Raw genomic sequence first — 13,902 nt, forward strand, 5'->3', positions numbered from 1 at the left:
CCAATTTTCAGTTGCACAGCTTACATAAAGTTTTTTGGGGGTCTTCTGTGCATTTAGCAGAAAATGTGTAGAAACAACTTGTTTTGTTTTACATTTCCATTATATTACACAACACTTTGCTGTAAAGATTGCGGATTTAGAAACAATAACACAGGATAACACAGTGGTCCACAGGCATGCTGGCAAATGGGGGATAGTGCTCTTTCAGAAGAAAATAAATATCAGTATAATCGTATATATTTTCAAAATACATTGTTTAAATTGAATCTGGTCCAATACCTGCTGATACGACAGTGGCAATTGATGGGCTTTTTATTATGGTTTCGAACTTAGTTCTATATAACAACTTTTATTTAGGCAATGGGTAGTATACAAATGTAATGTTTTAATTTATATAGGCTGTGAGGGACATCTGAATTTTGGTTTAGTGTTGTAAGGCTTGCAGGGGTTTCCAAGGTTTGGAGACAACCCTAGTCAGTCAGTGCTTCGGTCAGTGTATCAGTCAGTCAGTGTTTTATGTGTCTTTCAGCGCCCCACTCTCATGTACACACCCTGCCACATTGTCTCGCTCTCTCGCACACAGTCATCGCAGTGAAGGTGAAGGTAGAGGAAGAGGAGGAGCCAGAGCCACTGGCACCACAGCCCACCAGAGCCAGGCCCCTTGACTCAGAACCACTGCTGAGGGAGCCGGAGGACCTGCAGACGCTGCTGCACCAGATGAAGGAGGAGAGCAGGGAGTGACTGAAGCCCCTTCCCATGAATGGAGTCAATTAACCAGGAGCCTTAATTGAGCTGTTGTGTTAATGAAGACTTTTATTTTCTCTCAGTTGTGAGTGTTCCCTGGTCTCTCTCTCTCTCTATCCCTGAGTTTGGCAGAGCAAACCGACCAGAGCCAATTAAGGGGGCTTGACAATGATTTTGGTTGGGGGTCTTGTGGTGCCTGTACTGGACCCTGGAGGCATGGAGTGTGGCTCTCAAGCTGCCCATTTTTCACACCCGTCAGAGTTGTTGAAGCTAAAAAAAAAAAAAAGACGCAATGAATGCTGGGATATTTGTGTACCCCCAGGACTGTTCTTTTTCGACAATTGTTGCCGTCCAGCTGGCACTGCTTTTGACTCGTTTTGGTGCCCCACCCCTCCGCCGGTCCCGGGTCACAAACACGCCTGAGGTGTACAAGGCAAATAGACCTTTGGAGTGTTGCATGCTGGGAAAATATGGATCTTTACACTGGAGTATTAGGTTCTGTAAAACTGGGACTGGACTGTGAGTGGCTGTACAGTCGGAGACAGAGGGGAATGTCCACACGGAGCTGCAGGGGTGTCTCATGGGCACAGTGTACAATAATAAAACTGTTCTTTTGTTTTGTTTAACACTTTTTTGTTCTTTGGGGGAGTGTGTGTGTATGGTTCTGTGTGTGTAAGATTTTGTCACAGTGGATTGTGGAGTTACAGCAGTAGGTTCATACTCGCCAAAGAAGAATAATAATAAAACTCGTTTATGCTCACAAACCCTACTTCGAGTGAGTGTGTCTGTACGGGTCACGTTTTATTAAATAACTCAGATTGTACAGGCTGTTAAACAGGCAGCTATGAGAAAAATACAAGTCCAAAACAGCTTTCCATCAACATAGCCTTTACACCTACAAACAAAATCATCATCAAAATAATAATAGTTTGGTTTGTTGAATTATATGAAATATTTGTACTGGCAAATTGGCTTTGAAATACTGGTGGGAACTGGTGCAACTCTGGAGTCCTGATGATGATGATGATGATAATAATAATAATAATAATAATAATAATAATAATAATAATAATAATAATAATAGTTGGGGTTGTTTAAATAAATATTTGGGTTGGCCCAATGGCTTCTCCCCAGTGGGCAGAACTAGAATCTAGAACAAACGGGAGAATGGAATTCTGGATTGGTCTTCACAGGGTGTTTTTTGTTTTTATTGCGGTAACGTGCTGTGATAGAGAGCGCCCCTCCGAAACATGGCACTGAGCTTCTTTACAGTCATTTCACCCGCCCTGAGATTGTGAAGCGTGACTGCCACCAGCTTTAAGTCATAAGATACAATAATGTGGGGTTGCCCTGGGGTTGCCCCTCATTGATTTGTTAAGGGAGGTACTTTAAGTGTTTTATTTGGCTTGGAGCTCTTGGAGGTGTTGGCAGAAATGTTTCCTCGCAGCCAAAGGGGGACACGTCTCTGTTTAGACCAAGGGAAGTTCAGACACGGGCCGAGTCTCTGCCGTCAGCTGCCTGCTATGGGGGTGTGTGAGTATGCGTGTCTGTCAGTGTGTATATATGTATATGCAGAAAGTACAGCCAGGTGTCTTCACAGGGCATCACGGTTAAGCACACTGGAGGAAGTTGCAGGGAGTTTTAGCTGCGTCCAGGCGCCCCCTGCTGTTCAGATGGAGAGCTGCCACGAGGATTCCAATGGAGTGGGGAGGGAGGCAGGAGGTCCCATGTGACTTCAGAGAAGTGCATTTTCCTGTTGTAGGTCTATGGTGGCCAGAAGGCCCCTGATCCCAGACCACTGTACAGGCAGGATGGGGTTCTCAGAGCACAAGGGGCTCCAGTCTGCAGGAATAGACTTTGTGGTTTATTTTTCTGTACACACACACACTGACACACATACTCACAGATTTACACACACTGACAGACACACTCAGAGATACACACAGATATACACACATACAGATACATACACACACTCACAGTGTATGCACCCAGCGGCTCTGCATGTCTGTTTTTAGTCTGTCTACGTATCTCAATCTATCTGCGTGTGTCAGTGTCTCTGTGTGTCTCACTCAGTCTGTGTGTCCTTGTGTGTGTGTTTCTGTGTAAGTCTCTCTGCTGTCTTAATAGAAGAAAAACGTCAGCCTGTCAATTATGTGTATGGTGTTTATGATTTCATCTGTATTAGCTGCTAGTTTATTTTCACTTCCTCCTCCTTTATTATTATTTATTTATTTTATTATTTTTAAATTGTGTAACTAGCTTATAAAAGTCTGTGGGGGGATGACAAACACAACTGCTGGACATTAAAGCATTCTTGCTGTAGAACTGGATCTCTCCAACTGTTTTAACTATAATACCAAAAAAAGTTCTCATGGGCGGCCCAATGGTCAGTTCGGACAGCAATGAAACAGGTGTGGATGCCATGGCTGTCCTAGAGCTCCCCCTGGTGGTGGGGAGGACTGAGCACATCTGCTACGGCCCTGTTGGCTTCCTCCGCTTCTGCCTCGCTGGCAAGGACTTGGCGCCAGCTTTGCGCCGGGGTTTTGCTGGGGTCCGGGCCACTTTGGAGAGAGGGGGTTTGGGGGTCTTGGGGGTCCTGGTGATGCGTGGGGTGGTGGAGGGTGGGGGGGACGCCCCAGCACAGCTCTTAAAGACGTGCACCTCCTGCACCCGCTTGCCTCGGAGCTCGGGGGGGTTCCCACAGGTGGCCCGCACCTTCAGGTTGATTTTCTCTATCCACCTGGAGAGGGATGGGGGGCAGGAGAGGGAATAGAAAAGGTGTGTCAGATACAGATCTACAGGAGTGTCCAGGTGTGTGTGTGTGGTAGTGCGTCCAGGTGTGTGTGTATGTTTGTATGTCAAGGTGTGTGGTAGTGTGTCCAGGTGTTCATGTGTTAGTGTGTCCAGGTGTGTGTATGTGGTAGTGCGTCCAGGAGTGTGGTAGTGTGTTCAGGTGTGTGTGTGTTGTAGTGTGTCCAGGAGTATGTGGTAGTGTGTCCAGGTGTGTGGCACTGCCCCCTCACTTCCGCAGGGGCAGCAGTGGGCAGTCGCAGAACAGCGGGTTGTCGGCCAGGTTGACAAGCTCCAGGCCAGTCAGGCCCTGCAGCCCCGGAACCTCCTCCAGCTGGTTCCCCTCCAGCAGCAGACTGCGCAGCCCGGGGCCCAGCCCTGAGAGCGCATCCTTAGACAGCTGAGGAAAGAGAGAGAGGGGGATGAGGGGAGAGGAGAGGAAGAAAAGACAGTATCCAATTAAGACTGCACCACCAACAAGAACCGACAAACCAAAACATCTACAACCAACACACAACCCAGCACTGTAATCAGCTCCTTAATCAAACCGCTATCTAGTGCCTCTCCCTCTTCCTCCTCTCCTCATCCTCCCTTCTTTGCCCACCTACCTTCTCCAGCCCCATGCCATCCAGATACAAATCCCTCAGGCTGCCAGCCAATGGCAGGAAGGCACTGGGCCCCAGCCAGCGAATGGGGTTGCCAGAAAGGCGGAGTTCGGCCAGGCTGGGGGCGTGGTGGAAGGTGGCGGTGGGCACCTCCGTCAGCCGATTGGCCCCCAAGTGCAGGGTGTCCAGGCTGGGGGCGGGGGCCAGGGCGGAGGGGGCCAGGCGGGTGATGAGGTTGCCCTCCAGGTATAGGCCGCGCAGAGCCTGGGCCCCCGCCAGCGCCGCCTCCCCCAGCCTGGTGATGGAGTTGTGCTGCAGGTGTAGGGAGAGGAGGTTGGGCAGCAGCTTGAAGGCAGTCACTGGGAACTGGGTGAACCTGGGAGGGAGAGGGAGGGGGTTAATCATTCAATTCCACAAAGCTTTATTGACATGATTAAGTGATAGCAGTGTTGCCAGAATCGAGACATTCAGGCCCAGAGCTCAAGATCAGGGTGATGGGAACAACAAACACAGGTTGTACACACAGTAAACACAGTGTCATGGACCCAGAGTGCAGAAACAATTAAAGATTCATGAAGTCATGGCTTGTTTTCAGTACCGCTCACCTAACATTAGATTTACCACTCTTAAACGTGCGCAGTGCTCTAGTACATCCAGCCCATAGTGGCTCTCATAGTGGCATAGCCGCTGTCCCTACCCTCTGTGCTCCCGGCAGGATGGTGAGACAGTTGTCCCTGCTTAGTAAGGTGAGGTCAGGGGTCAGGCCTGCGAGTCTGTGGCAGTGGGTGTCCCTGATGATGGCAGTGTGTTTGAGGTGGTGCGGCAGGAAGTGGGCCTCATCCTGCACTTCCTCCTGTTCCCATGGCCCACATTCTCTTTCCTCTCTGGGCTTCCACTGCTACCAGTGTATCTCTGTCCATCTGTCTGTCCGTCCATGTCTTTATGTCTCTCTTGCTCTCTCACTGGCAGGCAGGGACATATTGCTTTGCCATCTCTACTGTCTAAGCATTCACTACAACTCTCTCTCACTCTCTACAACTGAGTCAACCCCCTCCTCTCTCACCTGTTCCTGTCCAGGTGCAGGTAGGTGAGCTGGGGCAGCCCCCGGAAGGCCTCAGGCGTGAGCTCGGCGATGTCGTTCTGTGACAGGTACAGGTATACCAAGCTGCGGAGCCCTGTGAAGGCCCCCGGCTGCAGCTCCACCAGGCCGCAGCGCTGCAGGTGCAGGGACACGGCCCGGCCAAGCCCCGCCCCAAAGGCGTTGCCGGGGATGTAGTGGAAGCGGTTGCCACGGAGATCCAGGAGACTGGTGTCCGGGGGGAAGCCGCGGGGGATCTTGGTGAGGCCCCGCCCCTCGCAGGTGGCGTGGTGGATGTCGGGCTGGAGAAAGGGGGGAGTGGGAAGGAAGAGAGTTTAGGGCTGGGGTCCACTCTCTCCTCCCTCTCCCTCTACTCTCATCTCCTTCCCCAATACTCCTTCTCCCCTCTCCTATCCTATTCCTTCCTCTCCTCCACGCCCTCAACTCTTCTCTCCTCCACTTTCCTTCCCCTTTCCCTCCCCACCACCTCTCACCTGGCAGGCACACCCCTCGGGACATTTCTCGCCCTGGCCGGCAGCAGTGGGGGGCGGCCAGGTTCCCTGCATCCTCTCCTCCTCCCTCTCGGCCCTCTCCATGGCCTCCCGGGAGGGGCAGCGCAGCTCAGCCGGCAGCATGGCGTCCAGACCCTCCCCAGAGAAGTGGGGGGGCCCCCAGCAGGCCCCCAGCAGCCGCAGCCGGGAACGGTCCGCCCACTCCCGCAGCGGCTGCAGGAAGCAGTCGCATTGCACAGGGTTGCCGGTCAGGTTGAGGGTGGACAGCCGCTGGGGGCCGTCCAGGGGCTGCAGGACGCGCAGCTGGTTGTGGCTGAGGTCCAGCAAGGCCAGCCGGGGAGCCCGCAGCAGGGCACTGTGGGACAGGTCCTGCAGGGACATGTGGTCCAGGAGGAGCTGCCGCAGCTTAGGCATCGCCACCGCCTCCTCGCCCAGGTAGGTCATCGGGTTCCAGCCCATCTCCAAGCGGCTCAGCTCAGGCAGCCTTGAATGAGAGGGGGGAGAAAAAAATACAACTTTGTACAAAATCGTTACAGACACACAGACACAGAGACACAGACAATCAGACACTCACAGTCACTCACACACCTGGTCAGGGTCTCGGTGGGAAAGAACTGCAGCTCGTTGTGGTCCAGGCTGAGCCTCTGCAGGGCGAGGAGGCCAGCGAAGGCTTCGGGTGCCAGGGTGCTGAGGGCGTTGTGGGAGAGGCGCAGCCAGCGTGCCCCCTGCAGGCCCTGCAGCGCCATGTCGGGCAGATACACCAGGAAGTTGTGGGCCAGGCTCAGGAAGTTCAGCGCGCCCAGCTGGGAGAAGGCGCCGGGTTGCACCTCCTCCACCCGGTTCCGGTCCAGGACCAGCTGCTTCAGGGAGGTCAGCCCGTCAAAGGACTCCTGAGGAAGGGGGGGATTGAGAGGGATTGAGAGGGAGAGAGTTACATTTCTTTGATGGAACCCAAAGGGAGAAAGGGAGAGTGGGAGACGAAGAGAGAGAAACTATATCCTCCCCAGTGCCCCCTACCGCCCCGCCTGACCCACGCCTACCTGGTACAGAATCTCAATGCAGTTGTCCGCCAGGTTTAGGTAGACCAGGCGGCCGAGCCCCCGGAAGGCCCCCTCCTGAACAGTGTGGGTGCCGCAGTGCTGCAGGCTGAGGTGGGTGAGGTAGGGGGTGTGCAGGAAGGCCCCCGTGGGCAGCTCTCCCAGCGCATTGCCCCGCAGGTCCAGCTTCTTGGTGACCTGGGGAGCGAGAGATGGCACTATACATAGTGTGTGTACAACAATCTTATGTAAAATGTCTAATTGCCCTGTTCCTGAGCATTGGACCTGTCTGTTCCTGCTTTGGGAAAACTGATTTGAAATTAATTTGAATTTGAATTGAATTGAGAGCAGGACATGTGAAAGATGTGTCAAAAGATTCTGTGGTCTGATGAAACAGAAGTTTAATGATTAGCATTCAGGCCAAATAGTAGACCCAACACAGCACATCACCCAGGTAACACCATCATGTTATGGGGATGCCTTGCATTGGCAGAGACTACGAAGCGTGTCAAGTTAGAGGGCAAAACGGATGGAGCCAAATATAGGAAAATCCTTGAGGAAAACCTGCTTCAGTCTGCACAAGACCTAATGCCTCGGTTCCACTGGCATAAGAGTCTGTACCGTGCCGTGCCTTCCTGTGCCAGACCTTTATGTAAAACTTGGCCATTGTGAAGTCCGTCCCCTGTTGTGGAAGGAGGCAGAGCGAAGACAGAGAACAACACTACAAGTGATACAGCCTGAAGTGGAAAGGACTTTTGTGGCTATTTTATTCTGTCTGCTTTACATGATTGGAGACAACGTAATAAATACACGTTTCTGTTAAGAGATATTAAGAAGAGCTAAACGTGTATAGACAACATTATGTTCAGACAAGCATTACGTCACCGTAAGAAAACGTTTCCACATGCAACAATAAAAATTAATATTTGCTTTTTAATTATTATTGTAATTATCATCAAAATATGTGCTAGTAGATATGTCTTTTAAACAGCACAACTTGTCTCTCTTAACTTATTATTCATACAGTAACAGCAGCTACAATATAGCAGGTTATTTAACTAAAGTGTGCACGTTTCAGTCATGGCGTTTATGGACTTATGGACGCAATTATTAAGCCAGTCCTTAATGTTGTAGAGGGAAACCCAGATCTGCTGTATTTACGTATTAATTTGTTTAACTTGTAAATAGGCACACGTTAACTAAATCTTGTTCATGGTCATGGTCACCGCAGAACTGTTGTACAACAGACCTGCACACCATTCACGGCCGTCCAGTTGTTCATAAAATAAAATTGGCTGCTACCGCTCCAATTATTGTTCTTCAGTTTTGTTTTTTTAACTTGTCCTGGCACTTCACCAAGGTCCTGTTAAATCCGTGTTCGGCAAGTTCGGACATTAACTGTAAGCAGCAATTGTTTCTGTATGTGGATTTCACTCCAAGCTGCTAATAAAACTGTCCCACACAGCACTTCATAATGTATCTGACACATTTCTCTTCCCTGTCTGTCTACAAGTCAAACACACATCTCCGCTTCTGAAAGCGAAACCGTCCTTATTGGGTGTGACGGACGCTTACGGCCACGTCTGGCACCAGGTAGTTAACCGCCCAGAAAACCTTAAGCCAGTGGTGTCCGCCAGTGGAAACGGCGCATTAAGACTGGGACAGAGATTTACCTTTCAGCAGGACAATGACCGCAGCCACACAGTGAAAGTGACAATGGAATGGCTTAAAAACAAGAAAGTGAATGTTCTATACTGGCCCAGTCAAAGCACTTGAATCTGACTGAGAATCTGTGGCAAGACCTGAAGAGTCAACCAACAATCCCCATCCAGCTTGACAGAGCACTTTTTCCGAGAAGAATGGGCCAAAATTGCACAATCCAGATGTGCACACCTGGTAGAAACTTACCCTGGTAGAGATTCACAGCTGTAATTGCTGCCAAAGGTGGTTCTGACTCGGGGGAGTAGGTTTAGGGGGGAATGTCCCCCAATAATTTATGGACGGCTCAAATTAAAAAAAAGTCACATGTATGTGAGACCCAGTCACAAATGGGAGTTAGTTGTTCCACCCCCCCTTCCTCTTTACGTTTTCTTTCATGTCTAATAATGTTTTTTGCTGGTTTTATCAAATGTATCATGTAGGAGAACATGTCAATGACAAAACAATTAGAATCTTCTTATTGGTTCCTGATGGCACACATGATCAAATGTTTAGATTCAATGTTATTTTAATGATTTTTATTTTGAGCACCTGCCAGATGAAAAAAGGTGGGGGAGGAATAAGAGAGGGGCAAATTATGTTTCCGTCTGCCGCTATACACACTTGGAATGTGCCAGAGAAGGGTCAAGTGGAAAAACAGGAAGGAGAGATAGTCATCATGAATACTATTAATAATGGCAGATCGGAACACTAAGTTAATAACGTACTTTGTATTAAAATGTACCAGATGAATGACTAAATCAGTCTTATTAAACCATACGAAGAGAAAGCTATTTTTAGTTCGTTTTTTTATTGCGAAGCCAACATTAGCAAACTTAGATTCCAGTACTGTTGACTATATTAACTACAGATTATTACTAAATAACATTATTCTTCTGCCTTCAGTGATTCAGCATGTCACGGTCACCTAAAATGGAAAGTCGACATTCAAGTCTTTAAAAATGTTCCTTTCAATGTATTCATAGAACTCCAGTGCTGAAGACGCAGAGAAACATAGAGAACTGACAACAGAAGTGCAGGCTTTTTATTCTTATGTTCTTAGCTCCTGTCAGGCTGCTGTTAATTGTCCCTGTTTCCTCAGCCAAAGCAGACAGGTTTTAGCCCTCAGAGGCTCAAGACATGGCTGAGATCAACTACGTCTCAGACCCGAATCAACAGTGCTGTGGTTGGTCACGTCCATGAAGAAAAACTGGACCTTTTGGATAGGAAGAGTATGTGCCAGGAATTTACAGCTCCAAACATTTTCACCTAGAACTAGATGCTGGGGTCAGTGGGCATGGGAGATTGTTGCCTTTCGTTATTAGTTTGATGTATAAGTTATTAAAATGTAGCCTAAGCTAGTGAAAGGTTGGTGTACAGGTGCCTCCATGCAATTTTAAGTTATTCAAATCTAAGTTAATTTTAAATTGATAATGGCTTGATGCTGCCACAATAAAAATCTATATGGTTTTAGTTAATTTTCTTGTTCTTCTCATTATTAACATCATATTCTTAATCTCTTTGATTGGATGGGTTGGTGGTGGGGAGCCGGGATGTCAACGAACAGACAGCAGCACCCCCCCCCCACCCCCGCCACAATTTTGGAAACAAACCTACACCAATGCCTCTAACCAACACATTTCATTTTTTTTTCTTTAACTGTTGTTTTTACAATAGAATATCTCTTGCTTTTCAAAGTATTGAGTAGGTTGTGTAAATCAAAGGGGGTGGGGGGAACATTCAAATGCATCAACATTTCAGGTGCTAACAACAAAAATTGAAAAAAAAAAGTGCTTGAGGGGTGTGTGCTTCCTGTATACACAGTATATCCAGTACCGTCTCTCGCTCTCTCTCACCTCCGGGATGGCCTCGGGCACCTCGGTGAGGTTCCTCTTGACACAGGCCACCGCCAGCTGGATGTTGTCGCAGATGCAGTAGGAGGGGCAGCGGCCGCCCTCGGACAGCGCCGCGCCCAGCAGCAGCAGCAGCGCCGCGGACAGCCACACGGGGGAGACAAACCCACGCCGCCGCGCCGGGGAGCTCATCTGCGAGGGGAGTGGGAGAGGGGTCACTCTTCTCCACGTTAACATTTATTGCATCTCTAATACTGTTTTCAAGTATAGTTTGGCAGAATTGAATAGCGCACGCACAAGTCGAAAATGAATATATGATAAATGACGTCCAGGGAGACATGCAGTCTACACAAACATTACAAAAGTGCAGTAATACAAATATACTATAGACTACAGAAACATACAGTACCATAAACTGCTCCATATCAAAGCACTGGAGAGGACAATACAGAAATCTACACATCTGTTTATTAAAATGACATTGTATGTTTTATCTTCGGATTCCAGAAATTAATTATTTACTAGTTTATTTTAAAAGATGGACATAGCTGCGGTCTCATTTTGGATAATATCAATTACCATAATACTACTAAACGTACTACTGCTACTACTTCTACATAACAGCTAAAATGTGACCTTTATATGTTAATCCGTTTTAACATTTCGTCGAATTAGTGATATCAACAACTACATACAACTAATATATTGATATCAAACATTGCTATCGCACACGACCAGCGCTGTGCAACCTTACCTTCCCACAGAGCCGCTGTAATAGCAACGGGACTAAATGACAGAAAGATGCTTCTGCTCCACGTTCTCCAAACAATAAGAACAGAAAATACAGTCCAACACAAAAGCTTCTGAAGTTTCTGACCCAAAAGTCCTTATCCGGACCGCGTGATTTGAGACGGCTCTGTGAGAGAGAGTGTGTGTGTGTGTGTGTGTGTGTGTGTGTGTGAGTGTTTCTGTGTGTGTGTGTGTGTGTGTGTGTGTGTGTGTGAGTGTTTCTGTGTGTGTGTGTGTGTTTGTGTGTGAGTGTTTCTGTGTGTGTGTGTGTGTGTGTGTGTGTGTGAGTGTTTCTGTGTGTGTGTGTGTGTGTGTGTGTGTGTGTGAGTGTTTCTGTGTGTGTGTTTCTGTGTGTGTGTGTGAGTGTTTCTGTGTGTGTGTGTGAGTGTTTCTGTGTGTGTGTGTGTGTGTGTGTGTGTGTGTGTGTGTGTTTCTGTGTGTGTGTGTGAGTGTTTCTGTGTGTGTGTGTGTGTTTCTGTGTGTGTTTCTGTGTGTGTGTGTGTGTGTGTGTGTGTGAGTGTTTCTGTGTGTGTGTGTGAGTGTTTCTGTGTGTGTGTGAGTGTGTGTGTGTGTGTGTGTGTGAGTGTTTCTGTGTGTGTGTGTGTGTTTGTGTGTGAGTGTTTCTGTGTGTGTGTGTGTGTGTGTGTGTGTGTGAGTGTTTCTGTGTGTGTGTGTGTGTGTGTGTGTGTGAGTGTTTCTGTGTGTGTGTGTGTGTTTGTGTGTGAGTGTTTCTGTGTGTGTGTGTGTGTGTGTGTGAGTGTTTCTGTGTGTGTGTGTGTGTGTGTGTGTGTGTGTGTGAGTGTTTCTGTGTGTGTGTTTCTGTGTGTGTGTGTGAGTGTTTCTGTGTGTGTGTGTGAGTGTTTCTGTGTGTGTGTGTGTGTGTGTGTGTGTGTGTGTGTGTGTGTTTCTGTGTGTGTGTGTGAGTGTTTCTGTGTGTGTGTGTGTGTTTCTGTGTGTGTGTGTGTGTGTGTGTGTGTGAGTGTTTCTGTGTGTGTGTGTGAGTGTTTCTGTGTGTGTGTGAGTGTTTCTGTGTGTGTGTGTGTGTGTGTGTGTGTGTGTGTGTGTGTGTGTGTGTGTGTGAGTGTATCTGTATGTGTGTGTATCTGTGCTGTGTGTGTGTGAGTGTATCTGTGCTATGTGTGTGTGTGTGTGTGTGTGTGTGTGTGAGTGTTTCTTTGTGTGTGTGTATCTGTGCTGTGTGTGTGTGTGTGTGTGTGTGTGTGTGTGTGTGTGTGTTTCTGTGTGAGTGTGTGTGTGTTTCTGTGTGTGTGTGTGTGTGTGAGTGTGTGTGTGTGTGTGTGTGTTTCTGTGTGTGTGTGTGTATCTGTGCTGTGTGTGTGTGTGAGTGTGTGTGAGTGTATCTGTATGTGTGTGTATCTGTGCTGTGTGTGTGTGAGTGTATCTGTGCTATGTGTGTGTGTGTGTGTGTGTGTGTGTGTGAGTGTTTCTTTGTGTGTGTGTATCTGTGCTGTGTGTGTGTGTGTGTGTGTGTTGGGGGTCTGTGCGGCAGATAAGACTAGTTAAAATATTTGAAATAGCTTCATTAGGCCGGGTCTAATCCTCAGCTCCCCGGGACATTCCTCGCCACCCCGTCAGACCCGGCAGCAGCCCGGCGATAATGACCATCAGCCGCATAATAGCGGGTTTCAGCGCCGCCACCGCCAGAGAGAGGTGTCGCGGCTCCCAGCTGCACTGGGCTATTGCTAATTAATTGAGACTTATTCATCTTAAAGTGGTAGAAGCCCCCGGTTAATCTGAATGTAGAAAGTTAACTTTAGTAGAAAGAAGACCAATCTAAGATATAGGCCTAATAATAATAATAATAATAATAATAATAATAATAATAATAATAACAATGGCAACCCTTTAAAACAGCACAGTGTATTCACATTTTAAAGAGAATGAATGTTTTATATAATGTATATAATGTAATGTATACAGGCCTATCTATCCATATCCAACGGTGTGCTTTAATCCAAATAAGACTCAAGAGCGGGTGGGACAAACCAGTCAAACGACACGCACTGTATGCTTAGCAATAACATAATTAAATCCCAATTAATAATAATAACAATAACAATAATAATACGATTGCATATGTGCAGTTATATAACATTACACACGATTCATTGGTAAGTGGCACTGCCCGGTTATTCACGGTGACTTACGGTGTCGTTGTGTCCGCGGGCTGCTCTCGTGGCTCCCGCTTTACCGCACGCGGACGACGAACTGCCTGCGCGAGACGGCGAGCGAGTCTACCTGGGCAAAAGTGGGGGAAAAATTATATATAAAAAAAAACCAGAAACAAAGTTGTCATCCAAGTTTCCTCTTTATGCCTTAAAAATATTGGTATATTTTATTTTGAGTGCGTAGGATATCTGTTAAAATATACTCGTGGCTGGGGTATAGTAGTGGGGAGGGAGGTACGTAAACAAATGAACAGATACGGAATGAAATGAACGACAGCTGTAATTTTCCACGCTGGCGAGGCTCTGCGCTCCCCCGGGACAGCGCACCACGGGCCAGGCGGACGGCGCACAAAGGCGGCCAGTGTTCGCCGCGGAGTCTGTGGCGCGGTATGTGGAACTCGTTTCCCCTCTCTATTGCTTCTCCTCCTCCTCCTCCTCTCCTTCACCCCCCTCTCATTTCTCCCTCCTTGTCCTATAGTCACTCTCCAGCTCTTTCCCCTCTTCCCACCTTCTTCCCCGTTCTTCACAACGTGTCCTATTCTGCATCCTCTCCCCATCCCTATCCTTTTCTCTCCCTCAATCACTCTCATCCTTCCATTACTCC

The 13,902-nt window shown here is 48.1% G+C and overlaps 2 protein-coding genes across 5 annotated transcripts in view; one reads left to right on the forward strand and one right to left on the reverse strand.

Moving 5' to 3' along the window:
* The window catches only part of l3mbtl2 (L3MBTL histone methyl-lysine binding protein 2), a 39,596-nt gene extending 38,226 nt beyond the window's left edge, over positions 1-1,370 (forward strand). For all 3 annotated transcript variants that reach the window (XM_066707238.1, XM_066707235.1, XM_066707236.1), the window contains one exon: positions 584-1,370. In XM_066707238.1, coding sequence (XP_066563335.1) covers positions 584-741 — 158 coding nt within the window. In that variant the 3' untranslated portion in view covers positions 742-1,370. The remainder of the gene's footprint in view (positions 1-583) is intronic.
* A 144-nt stretch (positions 1,371-1,514) lies between these two features.
* On the reverse strand, positions 1,515-13,625 carry chadlb (chondroadherin-like b). 2 transcript variants are annotated; one of them, XM_066707239.1, is made up of 9 exons: positions 13,278-13,625; positions 10,324-10,512; positions 6,773-6,967; positions 6,321-6,622; positions 5,715-6,216; positions 5,206-5,522; positions 4,146-4,518; positions 3,771-3,937; positions 1,515-3,487 (listed from the first exon to the last, which is right to left on the reverse strand). In XM_066707239.1, exons 2-9 carry the CDS (start codon positions 10,510-10,512, stop codon positions 3,220-3,222), a joined length of 2,313 nt encoding a protein of 770 aa, XP_066563336.1. In that variant the 5' UTR covers positions 13,278-13,625; the 3' UTR covers positions 1,515-3,219. The 2 variants fall into 2 exon arrangements, with proteins under 2 accessions (XP_066563336.1, XP_066563337.1); XM_066707240.1 differs by lacking the exon at positions 13,278-13,625 and adding an exon at positions 11,075-11,241.
* Positions 13,626-13,902: the final 277 nt, after the last annotated feature.

The sequence above is a fragment of the Amia ocellicauda genome, chromosome 6 (assembly GCF_036373705.1).
Source record: "Amia ocellicauda isolate fAmiCal2 chromosome 6, fAmiCal2.hap1, whole genome shotgun sequence".
Classification (NCBI taxonomy): domain Eukaryota; kingdom Metazoa; phylum Chordata; class Actinopteri; order Amiiformes; family Amiidae; genus Amia; species Amia ocellicauda.

What these genes read in the sequence shown, in the direction of transcription:
- chadlb (XM_066707239.1), bottom strand. Translation starts at nt 10,512, where the DNA reads ATGAGCTCCCCGGCGCGGCGGCGTGGGTTTGTCTCCCCCGTGTGGCTG. An exon ending in CTGCACCTGGACAGGAACAG is followed by an intron (nt 4,519 to 5,205) that starts GTGAGAGAGGAG and finishes TCTCCCTCCCAG; the next exon opens with GTTCACCCAGTTCCCAGTGA. An exon ending in ATGGCATGGGGCTGGAGAAG is followed by an intron (nt 3,938 to 4,145) that starts GTAGGTGGGCAA and finishes CTCTTTCCTCAG; the next exon opens with CTGTCTAAGGATGCGCTCTC.